The following is a 21,020-nucleotide window of genomic DNA, read 5'->3' as shown; positions in this document are numbered from 1 at the left end:
CCAAGCAACGAAAGATCTGCCCCGTCGCAGGGACTCACCTCTCAGGACAGTCAGTTTGGCGTTGACGGTGATCTCTGCCACGGAGTTCTGAGCAACGCATTCGTAAATGTTTTCGTCCCTGGGGGTGCGGAGGGGCTGTATCCTCAAGACAGCGCCGGCACCTTCGTCAAACTCAATCGTCTGGGACGGGGGAGAGGAGGAGAAAGTAAGTAAGTGTTAACTAAACAGACACACAGACACACACACAAAACAAAATAAAAAATAATAAAAAATCCTCCCAGTAGTACCTTAGAGACCAACTAAGTTTGTTCTTGGTATGAGCTTTCGTGTGCATGCACACTTCTTCAGATACACACACACACACTTTTCACATTGCTCTTCCTCGGAGTCCACCAGACAGAAAAAAACAACAACCCAACAACAGATTTGCATTTCCTATTTCCTGCACCGCATGACAGCTATTTTGTGCAGGGGGTGAAAATCCTTCTCCCTCCTGAGCTTGTGCGCAGAGAAACATGTGAAGAGACATAATAAAGACATAGAGGAGGGGTGGGGGTGGGGGGTGGGAGAGGGGCGCAGAACAAAACACACCGGAGACGCCGAAAGTGTGCTTAAAAAATTTAAAAGCAGCGTTTCCATCTCCAACAACACTTACGACTTGGGAGGGATGAAATGTTTCACATGCATTTATTTTATCCTGCCGGTCCTCCAAAAAAGCACACACTGCCTGTTGTTCTACCACCCACCCACCACCCACTTTATCTTCTCAGCAAGCCTGTGAGGTAGGCTGAGGGACAGCAACTGGCTGGAGGACACCCAGGAAAGAAATGCGGTTTATTTTTTTTATTTTTATTTTTAAAAATAATTTTTAATAAATTTTTATTTTATTACACACATTAAAAACAAACATATTCCATACTACATATTTCATGTTACATATATTAATATACCGAAAGAAAGAAAAAGAGAAAAGAAACAAACAAACAAAAAAAGGAAAAGGAAAAGGAAAAAGAGAGAGAAGGAGAAGAAGAAAGAGGAAAAAGAGATTTTGCTAGGATCTACCACGATCTAAGCAAACAGAATTGACTTACAGTTAAATTTCTGTGAATGACTTCCACTGCTGAATACAACGTAAAGAATGACAGACGAAACTTAAGATTTTACTATAATGAAACGTTGTAAGAAATGCGGTTTAAATCAGGTCTGGAAGATGTGTGGGAAACTGGAAATTATGTATGTTATTTTGAAGTCAACGGGGGGGGGGGAGATTTGGGGAAGTCAGTGTAAAAGATGATTTTGTTGAATGTATGAATACCTGGCCCAGGAAAGGGGTTGGGCTTAAGCAATGATTTTTAGTATAATATGAGGTCAAACGTGGAATAAGGTTATGTGCTCCTGTGAGAGAGGGGTTTTTAATATTTTGCTCCGCTCGGTGGGAGAGGGGAGAAGTAGGAAAAGTTTAACCATGTAATGATTTGTGCTTGTAATTGGAAAATCTTGCAAATTTTTAATAATAAAAAATAAAATAAATATTGCACATGCATTTATTTTATCCTGCCGGTCTTCCAAAAAAGCAGGCACTGCTGTTGCTCTACCACCCCCCACCCCCACTTTATCTTCTCAGCGAGCCTGTGAGGTAGGCCAGCAGGACAGCAACTGGCTGGAGGACACCCAGTTTGTTTCCCAGGGATTCGAACCTGGCTCCCAGTTCCTCTCCCAACATTCTGTCCCTACTTCCTGCGCCCCCCCAATTGATGATTCATTAATTCCATCTATGCCCCCCCTTCGCTCCGAGGAGCTCAATGTGATGTACATGGTTCTCTCCCCCTCCTCATTTTATCCTCACAACAACCCTGCGAGGTAGGGCTAAGGCGGAGAGACTGAGGTCACCCAGTAAGCTTCACGTGGCCAGGCAGGGATTTGAACCCTGGTCCTCCTCCAACGCACTAACCAGTGATTATAATCACTGAATTATAAACCAACCCCTAAACACCAGAGGAGAGCGCAAAATATGGTCTGAAGCTCAACATCACAAAAACTAAGATCATGGCCACGGGTCCCATCACCTCCTGGCAAATAGAAGGGGAAGAAATGGAGGCAGTGAGAGATTTCACTTTCTTGGGTTCCATGATCACTGCAGATGCTGACAGCAGTCACAAAATTAGAAGACGCCTGCTTCTTGGGAGGAAAGCAATGACAAACCTAGACAGCATCTTACAAAGCAAAGACATCACCTTGCCAACAAAGGTCCGTATAGTTAAAGCTATGGTTTTCCCAGTAGTAATGTACGGAAGTGAGAGCTGGACCATAAAGAAGGCTGATCGCCAAAGAATGGATGCTTTTGAATTATGGTGCTGGAGGAGACTCTTGAGAGTCCCATGGACTGCAAGGAGATCAAACCAATCCATTCTCAAGGAAATCGGCCCTGAGTGCTCACTGGAAGGACAGATCCTGAAGTTGAGGCTCCGGTACTTTGGCCACCTCATGAGAAGAGAAGACTCCCTAGAAAAGACCCTGATGTTGGGAAAGATGGAGGGCACAAGGAGAAGAGGACGACAGAGGACGAGATGGTTGGACAGTGTTCTCGAAGCGACTAGCATGAGTTTGGCCAAACTGCGAGAGGCAGTGGAGGATAGGCGTGCCTGGCGTGCTCTGGTCCATGGGGTCACGAAGAGGCGGACACGACTGAACGACTGAACAACAACAAACACCATCTAAACCAGGCATGTCCAAAGTTCGTTTCGGGGGGGGGGGCCCTAACCCAGCCCCCGTGGCTGTTTATTTCTTGGGGTCAAATCCTTAAAAAAGCTGAACAAAGTTCAATCTTTAAAAAAAAAGCTCATCAGCTTCGGTTGGCCCCCACGCATGTTCACTTCATCAAATCTGTCCCTCTTTGAAAAAAGTTTGGGCGCCCCGATCTAAATGAAAAACCTTTCGAGAACATTTTAGAAACAGGTACAGGTAGGTAGCCGTGTTGGTCTGTGTAAGGTGGTTTTAGTGGCTGCTCATGAGTAACCAGGCTGACGCAAACTTCTGGAAACTAAGTTCCTTTATTGTGCAGATATTTACAGTGCAGCTAAAGAAAGAACGTCCAGCTCATCCTTCTGCAGAGTCCGGGAATGACCCCTTCCGGTTCTTCGCCCAGCATAAAAGGCGCGGGATGCGGAACCCCCGCCTCCCCCCTCTACGTCTTTTCCCCCCGTGCAAAAGGGGAGACGGAAGGGGTGCTTCACCTCCCGTTTCTGTTTGGTGCGAAGGCTCTCTTCCCCTGTCACAGCCCCGGCTCCCGCTTCCTGTCTCCATCTCCCCCTCCCCACTAGAGGAATTACTGCTCCTCCCACCGGACGAAGATGAAGAGCTCAGCATCGGAGACGGGGGTTCGCGATACTGATAAAGCCCTGGCACCTTCCTGGCTTCCGGCGAGGGCAGTCTCCTGACAGTCTGCCATAGTCAAAACAAAACAAAACAAAAAATTCCTTCCAGTAGCACCTTAGAGACCAACTAAGTTTGTTCTTGGTATGAGCTTTCGCGTGCATGCACACTGGTATCTGAAGAAGTGTGCATGCACACGAAAGCTCATACCAAGAACAAACTTAGTTGGTCTCTAAGGTGCTACTGGAAGGATTTTTTTTTATTTTAGAAACATGCAAACAACAGGTGTGTTTGAAGCAACAACAGAGCCCTAAATGCTCCCATGTCAAGAATCTAATTTTTTTTCATTGCAAGGGGTTGGACTAGATGATCCCTGGGGAGCCCTCTAACTCCAGGATGATGCTATAATTCCATTATTCTCTCCCCTGTAAAGACAGGAGTCGCTTACCTCAAACCTCTGGGAGTTCACTTTCTTCCCTTTCTTGTTCCAGGTGACGCGGGGCTTGGGGTCTCCCCTCGCTTGGCAGACGAAGGAGGCCACCCCTCCGGAGACCCCGATCTGGTCCACAGGGTTCTTGATGAACTCGGGGGGACCTTTAGGTGCAAGAGACAGAAAGGGGTGGGGGGGGGAGGAGGGAGGGAGAGAATATTTCATAACTTGGAATATTTCACAAATGGCGAATTTATAAAAAAGGAGTCAAAATGTACGGATTTTAAAAACAAAAATTTAAGCTTTCAAAAACCAGCAAACCTAAGGTTAGTTGCTTAGCACTTTAACTACTGATCTACCTCAATGCACACCTATTTAAGCATTTTGTAGCACATAATGTGTGCCGAGGAGGGCAACCACAATGTCAAGGGTCTGGAAATTAAGCCACGTGCTGAACTGTGGAGGGAATTACCGGTAGGTATGTTTAGACTAAGAAAGGGGAAACCGAGAGGAGATATGATAGCCATCTTCAGATATCTAAAGGGCTGTCACATGGAGGATGGAGAGGTCTTGTTTTCCGCTGCTCTGGAGGGTAGGACTCGAACCCGTGGCTTCCAGTTACGAGAAAGGAGATTCCGACTCAACATCAGGAAGAACTTTCTGACAGTAAGAGCTGTTAAGATTGTCTCCCACTTGTCTCCCTCGGGAGGTTGTGGACTCTCCTTCCTTGGAGGTTTTTAAGCAGAGGTTGGATGGCCCTCTGTCATGGATGCGTTAGTTGAGATTCCTGCATTGTAGCGGGTTGGACTAGATGACTCCTGGGGTTCCCACCCAACTGTACGATTCTACAAAGATTGCAGAGCTATGCGAGTTTCAACGCCCTATTATTTATAACAGATACCGTGGGTGAAATGGGAATTTAGTGCCCCTCTCCCTTACAATGGGAACATGTGATGGTTTGGGTCAATGGGTCAACATCTTGGCTTGCAGAGCCATGCACAGCACCTCCTGTGCTTCTGAACACACTGATCACACCGATCTGAGCATTAAACATTTTGGTAGGAACTGCAGCCTGAGTTCCAGTCTTCACTGAGTGGGAGCCGGGCCGCTCAAGAGGGAGGAGACTGAGCCCTGTTCTCCCTGCGTGTAACATCAGCCACTGAAAACCACAGCTGTCCATGCCTGCCTAGCCAAACCTCCTTCAATCTACATGATCCCACCACTAGATCTCGTTTCTTGAGTTGCGGAAAGGAGCAAGACAGGCCAGCAATAAATCACACGGTGGAAGTTGGAGCTAACACTTCATGGGGAGAATGGGATCTGCACAGGAATGCCAGGCCCAATGAGCACAGCGTTCATCTCTGCCTTGCCTCCGTCGATCAGTTACGGAGACCAAAGGTGCCTTCCAACGGCCAAGCAACCTGAGACTGTGCCTGCAAGAAGCTAACTTCTCCTTGGCCCTCTTCATGCCTCTTCTGATTCTGGGAGACAAGTGGGGAAGGGAGCTCATTGCAACAGGATGGAGAGACACCCATGACTCTTCACCAGCCACACTCCTCTCTGCCTTTGATTCTGGACTTCTCACTGCCACACACTCTCCCTGCTCACTAAGCCCTGTTGCCCCTTCAGCTTCCAACACCTCCTCCTCCCAGTCTTCTCCCCCTGTCCACTTGTCGTCGTCCCACCACAAACTCCCAGACTCCGAGCCTTCACCCTTTGGGGGTTCCCCGGCTGGTTCCTCCCGCCGTTCTTCTGCATCCAACCGCAACAGCCACGCCAAGGTGCGACATGGCGCCTGCAAAGCGGATTTCTACACAGAAATAAATGCATGCACTGCATCGCCGTAAGAGATGGAGGGAACATGCCGTCGGCGACGACCAGGCATGGGAACCACTGCAACGAAGGAGACTCCCAGGTTTCGTACAGAGAGCTCCATGCTCACACCCACCTTTTCAACCTGTCATGGCAGCTCAACAACGCCCAGAAAGTGCACCCAAAGGGATGTAGAACAGGGCTGGGAGAGGGGCGTGGCCTGGGGAGAGGGGGGCGTGGCCTGGGGAAGGTGCAGGGCCTTGGACAGCATTCCGAGGGCCAGCTGCAGAGCCACCTGGCCCCTGGCCCTGAATTTCCCCACCCCTTAGAGACCCTTTCCATTAGTGTCAGAATACATTTATGGGATGGCAGGGGGGGCATTCGCTGCAGCTGCATCACACCCAGCAGACGTGTGCGATCTGCACTATGCAACGTTTCGCAGCTGTGCAGAAATCCACTCCCTGTCCTCGAGAACGGCAGAAGGCAGCTTTATGACCAAGAGCGTTTGTGCGGGTTTGGGGTTTTGTTTTGTTTTTTTGGAAAGGGGAGGAAATCACCCGAGCACAGCTGTGGCTCTGCTATTTCAATATTTCAGTAAATTTTAAACTAACGAGACGGGAAGAGGCAAGGATGGAAGTACGGAAGCGAAATAAGGAGAGAGACAGGTGCCATGCGGAGAGAAATAGTTCCTCACACCGGATCCTGTCCCAAATCCAGCTCTGGGTAACTTGCAGCCAGCACCCAAACCAAGCAGAACCCCACCCCAAAAAGGACCTCACGGTTTATTTTTCTGGTGCAGAGGCCCAGTTGCACCACGCAATAGACCACTTTAAACGGTTATAGCTTCCCCCAAAAGTGTAAGATTATGAGTTAGGGAGAGTGTGCATGAACCTAACAGCGCTTAGCTGATTTTGGGGTCGCTGTTTAATTAATGTTGCTAATACTGTTTTATAGATTACAAATGCCGCGTTGATTTGTTAATCATATAATACGACTTTTTGCTGCAGTTGTTTAGCTTATTCTAAGCTGCTGTTCCGTTAACAGCGTTTCATAGATCCATTGATCTATCCATTGTTCCACTGATTTATTTATTTTTTCGTGTGAGCATTTATTTGTGAGGCTCTATTATGTTATTCTTGTTTTATTGTTTGTAAGCCACTTTGAGGTTCATTTGAATGGGAAGATCAAAATCCTGGGAATTGTGTGGTTTGCTGTGGGTGCTGAGAGTTCTTAGGAGACCCAGCCCCATTCTGCTCACAGCACTGCGATTCCCTTTTAAAATAGTTTTATCGAGACTTTTCAACATGCAGTATATGATAAAAGGCAGCAAATCTAAATAAAAGGAAAGGAAAGGAGAGGAGAGGAAAGCAAGACTTGTACAACAAAAAATAATAGTCGTACCTCGGGTTATGTACTTTTCGGGTTACAAACTCCGGTAACCCGGAAATGCAACCCGGAGCGCACGCGATGTGCGGATGCGCAGAAGCATTCTGCGCATTCACGCATGCGCAAACCGCTACTTCCGGGTTTTCAACGCGCTTGTTCAGGTTGCGAACTGTAACCTGGAACCAATTACGTATGCAACCCGGGATACCACTGTATTTTGAATTTACTGGGCTCCATTACATTATTTTTTTTTAAAATGAAAGAGCTATTTTTTAAAAATGAAAGGGCAGTACTGTGGGGGGGGGGGGAGGGATTACTGTATTTTTCGCTCCATAAGATGCACCTTTTCCCTCCTAAAAAGTAAGGGGAAATATATGTGCGTCTTATGGAGCGAATGGTGGTCCCTGGAGCCGAATTGCCCAGGGGCCAAAAGAGAATCGTGCTTTTTATTTTACAAAGAGAAAAGGGGGTGTTGAAAGAACCCCGCTCAGCAGCTGATCAGCAAGAGATCGGGAGAGAGATAAGAGTCCCGGCTCCCTTTCAGCCCCGCCCTCCTTTGTTGAATGTGCTGCAGAGGGAGGTTGCTTGTTTCCCCAGCGACATGTGACTGGATGATTAGATTATCTGTCTGGAAACTGTAGAAAAGGCTCCCTTTCCTTTAGAAGCTGCAGAAATGTGAGTTGAACCCCATTAAAGTGGGGCTTTTCCTCTTTGCTTTTCCCCCTTTGGAAAAGGAGCTGCAAAACTTTGAGCTGATCCTCAAAAAAAACAGGGTTTTTCCCTTTGCAAAAAAAGCTGCAAAACTTTTAGCTGATCCTCAAAAAAACAGGGCTTTTAGAGGAGGAAAACCAGAAAAATATTTTTTTTCCCTTGTTTCCACTAAAAATGAGGTGCACCCTATGGAGCGAAAAATACGGTAATTCTTCTGTGCTGTGCAAAGAAGGACTTTATTTTCTCTGTGCTGAATCCGCCGACATTCCGCTCCACAAGCGACAGTAAACTGCTTTGCAAAAATGTGTAGGTTAAGCATTGTGTAGCTTTTCATATGGACCATTTTTGGGGGTTGTTGGTGTCCCCCCCCCCTAATTGACTGCAAGCTGATGCGGAAAAATGGGAAGCGCTGAATCTGAGGCTGGAGAATGCAAGGACTGTAAAGTCGGAAGGGTCATCTAGTCCCAGCCCCTGTAATGCAGGAATCTCAACTAAAGCATCCATGGCAGGCGGCCATCCAACATAAGCTTAAAGACCTCCAGCGAAGAAGAGCCCTGCCCCCCATTCGCAAAATGAAACGGGGAAATTTAAAAAAAAATCCAAACTGGCAGGTTTGCCCAGCCCTCTTATCTCATGATGCACATTTCTACAGCTGGGGCAGGCCACCTGCAGCCCAATGGATTTTGCAGGGCCCATCATCCCTGGCTACTAGGGGTGGTGTGGTCACTTGGACAGAAAGAACGATGGTTTAAACCAGAACGCTCCAAGTTCTTACCTGGACCAGAGAGAGAAAAGCGTGGGGAAGAAGATTCGAATCCAAACAGAATCAGAACTACAGGTGAAACTCGGAAAATTAGAACATCGTGGAAAAGTCCATTTATGTAAGCAATTGTTTTCATTAGCTACTGGAGTTTAATATATGAGATAGACTCGTGACACGCAAAGCGAGATATGTCAAGCCTTTGCTTGTTATAATTGTGATGATTATGGCGTACAGCTGATGAAAACCCCAAAATTGTAATCGTTAATTTGGGGTTCTCATCAGCTGTATGCCATAATCATCACAATTATAACAGATAAAGGCTTGACATATCTCGCCTTGCATGTCATGAGTCTATCTCATAGATTAGTTTCGCCTTTTAAGTTGAATTACTGAAGGAAATGAACCTTTCCACGATATTCTAATTTTTCGAGTTTCACCTGTAGTCCCAAATCCCTGAAATGTAGGAATTGCACCTAAAGAATCCCTGACCGGCAGCCATCCAACTTCGGTGTAAAAAACTACTAGTTTCACCTTTTAAGTTGAATTTAAGTTGAATCCACGATATTCTAATTTTTCGAGTTTCACCTGTAGGTCCTGTTTTGCAAATCAGGAGTTTGGGTGCTTCTGAAAAGAAGCTCAAAGGCTTCTGTACTAACAGGAACGTCGTACAGACAAAATAAGGGAAGCTCCTCTGATTGCTTGCGTCCCACTTTCTTCCTTTCTGATGGTGAGAGCCATTCAACAGCGGGGAAGATGACCTCTGGCGGTGGTGGACTCACACCTTCATTGGTGGTTTTTAAGCAGAGGTTGGGTGGCCACCTCTCTGAGGTTTTGTAGCTGTGGTTCCTGCATTGCAGGGGGTAGACTATAGGACCCTTTGGGCGCCCTTCCAATTCTAAGATTCTGGGATTCTCTTCCCCATGATCAATCCTCCACTTTTAGCAGGTCATACAGCAAACAGCCTCACCCACATTTCGAGAGGGATAAATCCATATTATCTCCATATGCCAAGGTACACAGGGCAAAATAAACACATTCTTTTATCTGGCATGGAGGTGGCTGAAAGGGGCCTACTACCCACGGCAGCAAAGTATTTTATTTTATTTAAAAAAAACACACCGGTAACAAGAGAGGGCCTGTTGGATGGTGAATATATATGTGCATATCTTTAAAAGGAAATAGCGAAATAAATGTCCTATTCTTCCCGCCGCCTCTGTGCCATCTGTCATTGGCACTGGGACAAAAAGAACCCCCCCCTTCACAATTGCAAGTTCTGCTGATGCAAGAAACCTGTGGGATGGGCATGCTGAAAATTTTGCGCATATCTACGTAGGCAAATGTAGATCTTTTGGGGTGGGGGGTGGGAATGCAGCTTCCCGGGATCAGAGCAGGTCAGAAGATGGGACTCTAGGGAGGTCCCAAATGGACTATGGCAGGGGTCAGCAAACTTTTTCAGCAGGGGGCCAGTCCACTGTCCCACAGACCTCATGGGGGGCCGGACTATATTTTGAATGAATGAATGAATGAATGAACGAATTCCTATGACCCACAAATAACCCAGAGATGCATTTTAAATAAAAGCACACCTTCTACTCATGTAAAAACACGCTGATTCCCGGACTGTCCGAGGGCCGGATTTAGAAGGCGATTGGGCCGGATCCGGCCCCCGGGCCTTAGTCTGCTTACCCATGCACTATGCATTTAAAGCAGAGCCATCCCACTTGAAACAGTCGTGGTTTTCCCCGAAGCATCGTAAGAAAACTTTGTTATGGGTGCTGACAGTTGTTAGTGGACCCCGCGGTCTCCTTAAGAGATCTGCAACTCCCAGAGTCCCCTGCCAAGAGGGAAGCATGGCTGTATGCACCCTTAAAAATCTACACCTCCCAGGATCCTTTTGGAGAAGCCATGTCTGCTTAAAGCACCTTGGTTCTCAAACTTTATCTGTTCCGTTCCAAAACCAAAGCGTGCTGTCCCATAGAAACTAATGCAAAGCGCATTAATCCGTTCCAGACTTTTAAAAACAGCAATTTTACATGGATTTTACTATCTAACGAGACCACTGATCCACAAAATGAAAGCAATAAACGATGTACTGCAGTCACACAATCAATCAATCAATCCATCAGTAGCTGAACTGGGTTCCACACAGTCACACACACACACACACACACACACACAAAGAGCCACAAAAACAAAAACGCAAAATAAATACAGTGGTACCTCGGGTTACGGACCCGATCCGTTTGGGCGTGCCGTTTGCACCCCGAAAAGCCCATAACCTGAGCGGCGATATCACACATGCGCGTCATCGTGTTTCTGCGCATGCGCAAGCTGCACAGAACGCTTCTGCGCATGTGGCGGAACCCGGAAGTAAACACTTCTGGGTTTGCCACATTCGCGACACAGAAAAACGCAACCCGCAGCTATCGCAACCCGAGGTATGACTGTAGCAGAAACAGACAGAGCTCAGCGTAACACTCAAATTGGAAGCGTTAACACTCAAATCGGAAGCGTAACACTCAAAACGGAGCACGTTGGGCTTCTGAAAATGTTCGCAAACTGGAACGCCTACTTGTGGGTTTGCAGCGTTTGGGTTCCAAGTTGTTCAACTACCAAGCTGCTTGAGAACCAAGCTACCACTGTACCACTTTAAATGCATAGGGCAGATTGGGCCTGGTCTTATCAGAGCAATCCCGTGGAAATTAATGGACTTGAGTGAGTCCTGTCCATCAATTTCAACCAGTCTACTCTGAGCAGGACTTAATAGGACACAAATCTTATCGAGCATGTTCTGGCTTGCACTATGCACAGCTTCATGATCACTGCAGATGGGTTCCATGATCACTGCAGATGGCGACAGCAGTCACGAGATTAAAAGACGCCTGCTTCTTGGGAGGAAAGCAATGGCAAACCTAGACAGCATCTTAAAAAGCAGAGACGTCACCTTGCCGACAAAGGTCCGTATAGTTAAAGCTATGGTTTTCCCAGTAGTAATGTACGGAAGTGAGAGCTGGACCAGAAAGAAGACTGATCGCCGAAGAATTGATGCTTTTGAATTCTGGTGCTGGAGGAGACTCTTGAGAGTCCCATGGACTGCAAGAAGATCAAACTTATCCATCCTTAAAGAAATCAGCTCTGAGTGCTCACTAGAAGGACAGATCCTGAAGTTGAGGCTCCAGTACTTTGGCCACCTCATGAGAAGAGAAGACTCCCTGGAAAAGACCCTGATGTTGGGAAAGATGGAGGGCACAAGGAGAAGGGGACGACAGAGGACGAGATGGTTGGACAGTGTTCTCGAAGCTACTTAACATGAGTTTGGCCAAACTGCGGGAGGCAGTGAAAGATAGGCATGCCTGGCGTGCTCTGGACCATGGGGTCACAAAGAGTCGGACACGACTGAACGACTGAACAGCAGCAAGCACAGCTTCAAATTTGTGCTCTCTTTAAAGGAGAGAGAGAAAGCAAAGAGCAGGGGGTTTCTTTTGGTCCAAAGGGGGTCAGTTTTGCAATACTTGGTCTCTATGTCACCAGGAAGGGGAGCCTGTGGACCTCCAGATGTCGTGCTTTTTTTTTATTCGTTGGTTTAATAAAGCAAAAGAAAATTTAAATCCACATACACCTTCTGTTATCTGGCCACAAATGGTAATTCTGATTATTGTTCTCACGCCTGGCTTTCTTTCTTTCTCTTCTTTCTACATCTTGAATTCTATCTTTTTTATAGTAATAATAATAAAAATCCAGAATCGATGATCACAACAATAAACGAACAGGAAATTAAATTTATTACTCCTTGCAGCTGTAGGGGGAGAAAACTGAGGAGGGGGGGGACCACCCGTGTCCCCTTGAGGGAAGACGTGATATATTTATAAATTATGGTATGTACTGAGAGGTGACTCCCCCCCCCCCTCTAAGGGTGGTCTCATTTGGACAATTGTATATTGCCTTAACAGGATGAGAAATGAAAAAGTATTCTGGGCTAGAGTCCTTTCTGTTGGGGATAATTCAGACTGAAATTCCCAGGTGTCAAAAAAAGGTTTATTTATGTATGCCTCTGCTGCGGCCTGTGTTTCGTTAGCCCAAAAATGGAAAACGAGCGGGGTCCCAACTAAAGAGGAATGGCAACTTAAATTGACAAGACTATGCACACCTTGCAGACTTAAAGTATAGAATAAGAGAACAAGAAGAACATACGTTTAGAGAAGATTGGAAAACGTTTATTGGATATATAAGGGAAACAGCTGTGTACAGCTGAAAATGCTGGCAGCATGAAGATAAAACAGTGTAAAAGTTGGATATTTGAAGTGAAATCAGTGAATATAATAGGTGATAGCTATGTAATGTTAGGTTAAAATAGTATATAAGAAGTTAAGGTTGTGTTTTTATGTTAGAAGATATGTGTTCGAATAAGTTAATAGAGATGGGATAAGATATTATTTTAAGATGAAGAATAATGGTGAATGATTGTTAAATGAGCTACAAAGTTACTAAAGTAAATTAGAATTGAACGCAGAAGAGAGAACGGGGGAAGTCCCTTGAATAGGATTAGAAACAAGATCAAGATAGTTAAATTGGTGTTTCATGTTTTTTTGTGTGTGTGTGTTTAAATTTTTGTATTATGTTTGTATTGTTTTTATATGTTTGTTATTTTTCTTGAAAAACCAATAAATTCTTATAAAAAAAGGAAATAAAGTTTTGATGGATGTACAGGTGAAACTCAAAAAATTAGAATATCGTGGAAAGGTTCGTTTCTTTCAGTAATTCAACTTAAAAGGTGAAACTAATATATGAGATAAGACTCATGACACGCAAAGCGAGGTATGTCAAGCCTTTATTTGTTATAATTGTGATGATTATGGCGTACAGCTGGTGAGAACCCCAAATTAACAATTTCAACTTTTTCATCAGCTGTACACCATAATCATCACAATAATAACAAATAAAGGCTTGACATATCTCGCTTTGCATGTCATGAGTCTATCTCATATATTAAACTCCAGTAGCTAATGAAAACAATTGCTTACGTAAATGGACTTTTCCACGATATTCTAATTTTTTGAGTTTCGCCTGTAATAATGGAACACTGAATGGTTTAGTTTTTTAAAAACTATGCATGGATTTATGATATGCAAAATGAACCATGGAAAGAGAAGACGTGATGTCACTGGTATCTTAAGCATGCAAAAACGAGTACTTTAAATTGTAAAATGGAACATTTAATAAAAAAATTACATACAAAGTTCATTTAAAAAAAAATGAAAAAGTATTCTGGACTAGGATTGCCAAGTCGGCAGTATCCCAGACCCTGAGATTTCAGGGCTCAAACCTGATACCTATATCTATTAGATTTATAGATATATAGATATAAAATAATGAAGGCCCAGATTCAGCTCCCTCCACCAGGCACACCTGTAGGAGTCAGGTCAGGTGCGGCAACCCTGTTCTGGATGCATCCCCATTGCTCTTTCTTCCCTTGGTGCAAAGTGAGAAAACAAGAGCAGGAAGTTTTTGGTTAGCGATAGTTTCCTGTTTCCGCCCAAGCTGGGGAGCTGCGGCAAATGTAGTCAGGATATGAGGCTACGCTTGGAAGTCAGTTCAGCTGGAACGGGAAGTTGTAGTTAAGTGTAAAACTTCCTGGTTTTGTTGGTTTGTCTGAAGAGAAGGCGTTGGGCCGTGTGCCTGAAACACTCGCTTATATCTTGCTAAGGAGACACATCCTAGAACAGGGGTCAGCAAGCAGGGGGCCGCTCCACTGTCCCCCAGATCTTGTGGGGGGCCGGACTATCTATCTATCTATCTATCTATCTATCTATCTATCTATATTGGGGGGGGGGGTGTGAACGAATTCCTATGCCCCACAAATAACCCAGAGACGCATTTTAAATAAAAGCACACATTATACTCATGTAAAAACACACTGATTCCCGGACCGTCCCCGGTCCAGATTGAGAAGGAAATTGGGTCAATACGACCTGCGGACGGTCCTGGAATCAGTGCGTTTTTAATTGAGTAGAATGTGTGCTTTTATTTAAAATGCATCTCTGGGTTATTTGTGGGGCCTGCCTGGTGTTTTTACATGAGTAGAATGTGTCCTTTAAAAATAATAATGCACCTCTGGGTTATTTGTGGGGCCTGCCTGGTGTTTTTACATGAGTAGAATGTGTCCTTTAAAAATAATAATGCACCTCTGGGTTATTTGTGGGGCCTGCCTGGTGTTTTTACATGAGTAGAATGTGTGCTTTTATTTAAAATGCATCTCTGGGTTATTTGTGGGGCCTGCCTGGTGTTTTTACACGAGTAGAATGTGTGCTTTTATTTAAAATGCACCTCTGGGTTATTTGTGGGGCAGAGGAATTCGTTCATTCATTCATTCATTTATTTCAAAATATAGTCCGGCCCCCCACAAGGTCTGAGGGACAGTGGACTGGCCCCCTGCTGAAATTTTTTTTGCTGACCCCTTCCAATACTACACAAAAACAAAGCGCTCTTGAGTGATCCAGCTTGGCTCAAGAACCAAAATCTCTGCTAACAGATTCCCCCCCCCAAAAAAAATCTTTCCCCCCTATTTTCCTCAGCCACCCCTCCTGCCTCATATGAAACGGGGGGGGGGGGGATGAGATTTATACCAGGCGACGATTCTCTGCATTTTGTTTCATGTGGGGGAGACGCAAGGGCTCCTCACCCCCCCCCCCAGCCCTCCATGGAAAAAAAAACGTGGAAAAAAAACACCAAGCAGAAAATTATAATCATTTTCCTGTCGGTGTCCACCTGCCGTCAGCACATCGCCTCCTTGTCACAGAAAGTCCATTAAGAATATCCGGTGGGGAAGTACGGAGGGGGGGGAGAACAGACCCTCACTTTAAAAACCAAGACAAGATAATTACAGGCCACAGAGACAAGAGAGAGAGAGAGTTCCTTTAACGGACTGTGCCTGTCAGATTCCCCTCAAGTAAAAACAGAGGAAATGGCAGGAAGAAGGAACGGAACTTTCTTTTATAGGAGCGATGGCTGTTATTTTTTTAAACGCAATTCCCCCTAGAATGTGGTTGACCTTATGAGTGGACACTCTACCACCGCAGATAGGGGGAAGGTTAGGTGATGGGGGGGGGGCCCGAAATCGCCCCTGTATTGCAAAATTGCACATCAAGGAGATGTTCCAGTTACAGGTAGGTAGCCGTGTTGGTCTGCCATAGTCAAAACAAAATAAAAAAATAAAAATTCCTTCCAGTAGCAAGTGAGAGACCAACTAAGTTTGTTCTTGGTGTGAGCTTCCGTGTGTATCTGAAGAATAAATAATAAATTATTATTAAATTATTATAAAACCATGGGGAGACCAGGTCTGAATAGAGACGTTGGATTCTTATCTCATTATACATGACAAAGCTATCTTTAGCCATCTCACCCCTTGCTTTTTCCCGTAAGACCAGTTGCAGTCGTTAACAGTCGTCAACAGGTTTTCCACACCTATCTGCCGATCCCCCATCTCCCACCACCCTTCTGAGTAATACCCCTCCCCGCTCTCTCACTTTTTTTTGTTTTGTCTTTTTGCAAAAGTTAGTCAAACCCTAACCCCTAACCCAACCTAGATGGCTGTAAAAAGGAACCTTATGGTGTCTATCATGGGTAGGCAAACTAAGACCTGGGGGCCGGATTCGGCCCAATCGCCTTCTAAATCTGGCCTGCGGACGGTCCGGGAATCAGCGTGTTTTTACATGAGTAGAATGTGTCCTTTTATTTAAAATGCATCTCTGGGTTATTTGTGGGGCATAGGAATTCGTTCATCGCCCCCCCCCCAATATAGTCCAGCCCCCCACAAGGTCTGAGGGACAGTGGACCGGCCCCCTGCTGAAAATGTTTGCTGACCCCTGGTGTCTATCAGTCTACGGATCTATCAATGTGATCTAACCATCTCTAATGATTTCTATTAATTAAGAAAAAATCCCTTCCCTCGCAATCATCTCCTCTCCATTTCTGTCTAAGGTTTGTAAGAGACAGAAAAGAGATAGAGAGAGAGAGAGAGAGAGAGAAGAGAGAGAGAAGTGATGGTTTCATTAATTATGCAGAAAATGCAAAAAGGAGAGAAGGGGGGGGGAACCCACCCCCCACACCACCCAAAACCACCATCCTCTAGATGAGTTTAAAAGGAGAAAACCCTTTTAGAACGGGGAGAAATTACTCCCCAAGGCAGATGAAATTTCTTTTGCAACTTCAAAGGACAATAAATTATTCAAATAGCTCCTGCCTTTTCACTCCCCCCCCCCCCCGCTTTCTCTCCTCTCTCCCCCCTCTTCATGATGCTATGCTCTTGAGTCAATTAAAGGGTTTTTTGGGGTGGGGTGGGGTGGAGTTGATACTTTAGAGTATCTTAAACTAGGCTAGCATATAAACAAAATGCATATTCATATTTCTGTGTGCGTACTGTATATGGAAATAAATCTCTTCCTTCTACAACCCGCCTGCCTGCAAATGAACTTCAGTAAAAGCTCGGAAAATCTGGGCAAATAGACCCTTTTGACGTTCCTAACTAAAGCCACGGAGAGAAAAGCGTTGGGAGAAACCACTGGGGGGAAAAGCGATGACAAACCTAGATAGCATCTTAAAAAGCAGAGACACCACCTTGCCGACAAATGTATGGAAGGGAGAGCTGGACCATAAAGAAGGCTGGTCGCCTGCTTCTTGGGAGAAAAGCAATGACAAACCTAGACAGCATCTTAAAAAGCAAAGACATCACCTTGCCGACAAAGATCCGTATAGTTAAAGCTATGGTTTTCCCAGTAGTAATGTATGGAAGTGAGAGCTGGACCATAAAGAAGGCTGGTCGCCGAAGAATTGATGCTTTTGAATTCTGGTGCTGGAGGAGACTCTTGAGAGTCCCATGGACTGCAAGGAGATCAAACCTATCCATTCTCAAAGAAATCAGCCCTGAGTGCTCACTGGAAGGACAGATCCTGAAGCTGAGGCTCCAGTACTTTGGCCACCTCATGAGAAGAGAAGACTCCCTGGAAAAGACCCTGATGTTGGGAAAGATGGAGGGCATAAGGAGAAGGGGACGACAGAGGGTAAGATGGTTGGACAATGTTCTCGAAGCTACCAACATGAGTCTGACCAAACTGTGGGAGGCAGTGGAAGACATGAGTGCCTGACGTGTTCTGGTCCATGGCGTCACGAAAAATCGGACACGACTAAACAACAACAACAACAAAAAGGTAAAGGACCCCCTGACAGTTAAGTCCAGTCGTGAACGACCTTGGGGTTGCGGCGCTCATCTCGCTCTATAGGCCAAGGGAGCCGGGTTTGTCCGCAGACAGTTTTTCCGGGTCATGTGGCCAGCAGGACTAAGCCGCTTCTGGCGAACCAGAGCAACGCACCGAAACGCCGTTTACCTTCCCGCCGGAGCGGTACCTATTTATCTACTTGCACTTTTACGTGCTTTCGAACTGCTAGGTTGGCAGGAGCAGGGACCGAGCAACGGGAGCTCACCCCGTCATTGCGTGGATTCGAACCGCCGACCTTCTGATCGGCAAGCCCTAGGCTCTGTGGTTTAGACCACAGCGCCACCCACGTCCCTTCTTTAAAAGACCATAGATTGTTTAATTATCCGAAGGCCTGGGAAAAGAGGAATGTTTTAGCCTGGTGCCTAAAGATATAGAATCATAGAGTTGGAGAGTTGGAAGGGACCGTGAGGAACATCTAATCCAAGACCCCTGAAATGCAGGAATATGCAGCTGTCCCGTATGGGAGTTGAACCTGCAACCTCGGTGTTATCAGCACCCCGCTCTAAGCAACTGAGTGAGCCTCCCTGGGGACAGCATCCCAGAAACAGGTAGCCACTGCAGAAAAGGCCCTGTTCTCATGCTGCCACCCCTCCAGACCTCTGGCAGAGACGGCAGATGAGGAAGGGCATGGATGGTGAGCTCAGGGTCTGGGTCAGTTCATATAGAGGGGGGGGGGTCCTTGAGTTTTTGCAGTCCTGAACCATTTAAGGCTTTGTAGGTCAAAACCAGCACTTTTGATTTGGGCCGGGAACTAATCGGCAGTTGGGCCAGGATTGGCCTGATATGATCAAACCATCCTGCCCCAAATTCTGCATCAGTTTCCAAACCGTCTTCAGAGGCAACCCTACATACAATGCATTGTAGTAATCTAATTTATATAGACCTTTCCCTCAAAGTGGCATCGCTCCATCATTTTGGTTGTCCTAATTCATCTAATCTAAGCCCATCCAAGAGCCCATCTTAAAAGTTCAGAGGAATCGCGCGGCTCCACTCTGTTGCAGCCCAGTTCTTAATTCCAGCCGAAGAACCCGCCAAGGGTTCCCTTCGCTCACCTTGTCCACTTGTCCCATCTGATTTATTTATATAGCACTAACGGAGGGATGGAAGTGTAGGGAGACAACATGACATCACTGCGACTTGATTTAATTTGATCAAGCAGTTAAACAAGGTGACACTCGAGCTTAATTCAGTGTCCTTGGATGTGAGAGAGAGAGAGAGAGAGAGAGAGAGAGAGAGAAAGAAATGGGGGACGACGACAAGAGGAACTGTCCCAAACTCTCCCACCACGACAGCATGAAATACGGGAGAAGGAACCGCCAACCAGAGACAGAAGATTTTGGGGAGAGCTTCCCCAAAACTGTAAGTGCGTGTCTGTCTGTGGGGTTTTCTATCCCCAGCCCAACCACAGGTGAAACTCGAAAAATTAGAATATCGTGGAAAAGTCCATTTACGTAAGCAATTGTTTTCATTAGCTACTGGAGTTTAATACATGAGATAGACTCATGACATGCAAAGCGAGATATGTCAAGCCTTTGCTTGTTATAATTGTGATGATTATGGAGCACAGCTGATGAAAACCCCAAAGTTGAAATTGTTAATTTGGGGGTTCTCATCAGCTGTACGCTATAATCAACACAATTATAACAAATAAAGACTTGACACATCTCGCCTTGCATGTCATGAGTCTATCTCATATATTAGTTTCAACTTTTAAGTTGAATTACTGAAAGAAATGAACCTTTCCACGATATTCTAATTTTTCGAGTTTCACCTGTAGAACCAAACATCACCAGCCGGACAAGGTACCTTAGGGCAGACCCAGCCTGAAAGGGCTCAAGCAAGCGATTCAAGCCACATACTTAAAACAGATGTAAGGAAACCAATGTATCATGGGGCCAGTGTTCTCCTCGTTTTCCTTTTTCAAATATGGCGTCCCTGCAAATACCCCAAGGACTACTCTCACCCAGGTTGGCATCTCTCGTGTCTCCAGATGACTCATGTACGTGAATTCCTCCAGGACCCAGGTTGAGATGTTCTCCCCCCCCCCCATGGAGACAACAGTCAGGGGTCAATCCACACAAAGGAACATGGCAAGCATCCTTATACCCGGGGTCAGACAGTTAATACTTTGGCCGCAATCTATTTACCCAAAGAGCAAACCTTACTGAGTTTACTGGGAGTTACTTCTGAGCAGACTTGTAAATGACTGTGTTGTTAAGTCCACTTAAAAAATGGTGAATAAATCTGGCGAGACCTGGGATGGAATCTAGGCCCTTCTAGAAGCAAAGCAGGAGCCCTACAACTGAGCAAAAGTCTCTCCCCAACATGCACATTAAGTTGCCTTCTTGGAGTCTCCTTCTTTGGAGGTCTCTTATTATTATTATTACCCAGACCTCAGGATATGTTTTAAGCAAAGAATGTGCAATCTCAGAAAATGAGCATATGATACTATAATAGATTGTGGGGTGTTTGGGGGTGTGTGTGCTTCACTTACTTTCAGCGGTGCAGCCCACCAGCAGCAAGTAGGCGAGGTTGACAAGGGGGAGCAGCAGCGTTAATCCAGAGGCAGGATTCATGCTGGTGGCGGGTGGAGGCCTCTGACCTCGGCCTGGCGGCCCCCCCAGTTTAGCAGAACTCACAGAGCCTCTGGAACGGTGTCAAGACCTGCGGAGGGATGGAAAGAGATGCAAGTTTAGACTGCAAAGGGTTTTTACAAAGTGGCCGCTGCAGAACTGCATATGCAGCCAAGCACTCTGATCTCCAAGAGCAGGGGTCAGCAAACTTTCTCAGTAGGGGGCCGGTCCACTGTCCCTCAGAGCTTGTGGGGGGCCGGACTGTATTTTGAAAAGAAAAAGAAAAGGACGAATTCCTATGCCCCGCAAATAACCCAGAGATGCATTTTAAATAAAAGCACACATTCTACCCATGTAAAAACACCAGGCAGGCCCCACAAATAACCCAGAGGTGCATTTTAAATAAAAGCACACATTCTACCCATGTAAAAACACCAGGCAGGCCCCACAAATAACCCAGAGATGCATTTTAAATAAAAGCACACATTCTACTCATGTAAAAACACCAGGCAGGCCCCACAAATAACCCAGAGATGCATTTTAAATAAAAGCACACATTCTACCCATGTAAAAACACCAGGCAGGCCCCACAAATAACCCAGAGGTGCATTTTAAATAAAAGCACACATTCTACTCATGTAAAAATTCCAGGCAGGCCCCACAAATAACCCAGAGGTGCATTTTAAATAAAAGCACACATT

At 45.7% G+C, this 21,020-nt stretch overlaps 1 protein-coding gene across 9 annotated transcripts in view; it reads right to left on the bottom strand.

The window, feature by feature from the left end:
* Positions 1-20,410, bottom strand: part of PTPRS (protein tyrosine phosphatase receptor type S) — a 170,932-nt gene extending 150,522 nt beyond the window's left edge. For all 9 annotated transcript variants that reach the window (XM_033136957.1, XM_033136960.1, XM_033136958.1 and 6 more), the window contains exons 1-3: positions 20,241-20,410; positions 3,821-3,966; positions 39-180 (exon numbers count right to left, since the gene is read on the bottom strand). In XM_033136957.1, the coding sequence (XP_032992848.1) occupies positions 39-180; positions 3,821-3,966; positions 20,241-20,322 (370 nt within the window). In that variant the 5' untranslated portion in view covers positions 20,323-20,410. The remainder of the gene's footprint in view (positions 1-38; positions 181-3,820; positions 3,967-20,240) is intronic.
* Positions 20,411-21,020: the final 610 nt, after the last annotated feature.

Source organism: Lacerta agilis, chromosome 18, assembly GCF_009819535.1.
Source record: "Lacerta agilis isolate rLacAgi1 chromosome 18, rLacAgi1.pri, whole genome shotgun sequence".
NCBI lineage: Eukaryota > Metazoa > Chordata > Lepidosauria > Squamata > Lacertidae > Lacerta > Lacerta agilis.
This window is presented reverse-complemented; position numbering and strand designations above follow the sequence as displayed.